Here is a 1441-nt window from a genome sequence, read left to right as displayed (position 1 = left end):
TCTGAACGGGATTTTCTTTCTTTCCCTCGAAGACAAAGAAACTGTTAAATTTTTGAAGGTTTGGTTTTTCTTCTTTTTTTTTTCTTCAACAGAACACGCTTTCGCTTTTGCTTGTTTAGTTTGGTTCCGGGAAACAGAGAGCAATGAGGAAAGTAAAGTGTGAGACCAGAGCGGGAAGTGTTCTAATGGAAATCAACTACCCCGCTTTTATACCTTCCTATTTATGCCACGTCACCAAAAATTACTTTAATCTCCTTAATCAATTGGACAAATCAAATTTCATTACACAATGTATATCCATAACTATATATAGTAAATATATAAACGAGCGTGATGATATTTATAGCTCTTTGATTCATTTAAGTTCAGTAGGTAATCTTCAAAAAAACCGAGATACCATTGTTCCAGCATCCACATGCAAATCTTTACAGGCATACATTGAAACCCTAGAGCTTTACACGACGGTTATTCCCATTCTAAGGCCAACTAGATTGAATGCAAGCAGTGGAATGATGGAAATCATATTGCAGCAAGCCAGCAACCAATTTCTCTGAATCAGCCGCTTCAGATAGTGTACCCTTAGTCCACCGCTTCAGCACGTCCAATGCTGCCTTTGGCTGGTCCATAGGAACCATGTGACCCGCATCGTGAACCTGTAAGATCATCACACGGCACTGTCAACACCAGCTGCAAATTATTTGCTATCAATAGATTAAAGACAAAGATAGGGTTGGGTAAAGAGAAGACCTTTAGGAAACCAAGAGGTCCATAAGTTTTCAAGACTCCTGCTTCTGAGCCATCAACGACAAAAGGAACCTCAGGAGATGCTACAAACTCCTTCTGACCAGACCATTCCATTGAATGGACCCATCTCGAATTGCCTGTTGAAGAAAAATAACATGACCACATACAAATTGGCCAAGTAATTAGCTAGATGTATTTGGTATAATTATCACTAATTCATGAAATACTTACTAAGCCAGTTGCAGATGAGATCACATTCTCCAGCATATACAAAAAGCTTGATACCATCCTCAAGGAGAGCAGGAATGCCAACTTCGAGATTCCTCGTCCAGTCAACCAGCATGGCCTGATACACTGTAGGACTGCAGGATGCAAAGTCAATACTCCCAACTCCAAGGGCATCCCCAACAGATTTCTGGTTCAAAAATGCCTCCATGTTTGAGAAGTCATAGCAAAGGCTCCCTTCGCATCTGTTTCTAACGTCGTAGTACTGCAGACAGCACATTGGTGCATATCAAATTTTATTCAAAGAATCATAAGGGGTCAGGACACAGATTACTTTCGTCAACAGCTTATTCACAGCAAAGAGGTAGTTATAGGTAAGTGGTTTAACAATGGTGAAAAATATCTAGGTATCCTTTGCTTATAAAGAAAGCATTCAGAGAAACAAAAAAAAGAAAGAAGAAAGAGTATATAA

General features: G+C 39.4%; 1 protein-coding gene across 1 annotated transcript; it reads right to left on the bottom strand.

Annotated features, from left to right (window-relative positions):
- Nucleotides 1-476: 476 nt before the first annotated feature.
- Nucleotides 477-1249, bottom strand: LOC110425527 (serine carboxypeptidase-like). The gene is made up of 3 exons (XM_089785123.1): nucleotides 976-1249; nucleotides 748-881; nucleotides 477-653 (listed from the first exon to the last, which is right to left on the bottom strand). The coding sequence occupies exons 1-3, from the start codon at nucleotides 1247-1249 to the stop codon at nucleotides 477-479; spliced, it is 585 nt and encodes a 194-aa protein (XP_089641249.1).
- Between the last annotated feature and the right edge of the window lie 192 nt (nucleotides 1250-1441).

The sequence above is a fragment of the Theobroma umbraticum genome, unplaced genomic scaffold (genome assembly GCF_002168275.2).
Source record: "Theobroma umbraticum cultivar Fairchild unplaced genomic scaffold, ASM216827v3 scaffold_81.0, whole genome shotgun sequence".
Taxonomy (NCBI): domain Eukaryota; kingdom Viridiplantae; phylum Streptophyta; class Magnoliopsida; order Malvales; family Malvaceae; genus Theobroma; species Theobroma umbraticum.
This window is presented reverse-complemented; position numbering and strand designations above follow the sequence as displayed.

What these genes read in the sequence shown, in the direction of transcription:
- LOC110425527 (XM_089785123.1), bottom strand. Translation starts at nt 1,249, where the DNA reads ATGTGCTGTCTGCAGTACTACGACGTTAGAAACAGATGCGAAGGGAGC. An exon ending in TCTCATCTGCAACTGGCTTA is followed by an intron (nt 882 to 975) that starts GTAAGTATTTCA and finishes TTTCTTCAACAG; the next exon opens with GCAATTCGAGATGGGTCCAT. An exon ending in GACCTCTTGGTTTCCTAAAG is followed by an intron (nt 654 to 747) that starts GTCTTCTCTTTA and finishes ATGATCTTACAG; the next exon opens with GTTCACGATGCGGGTCACAT.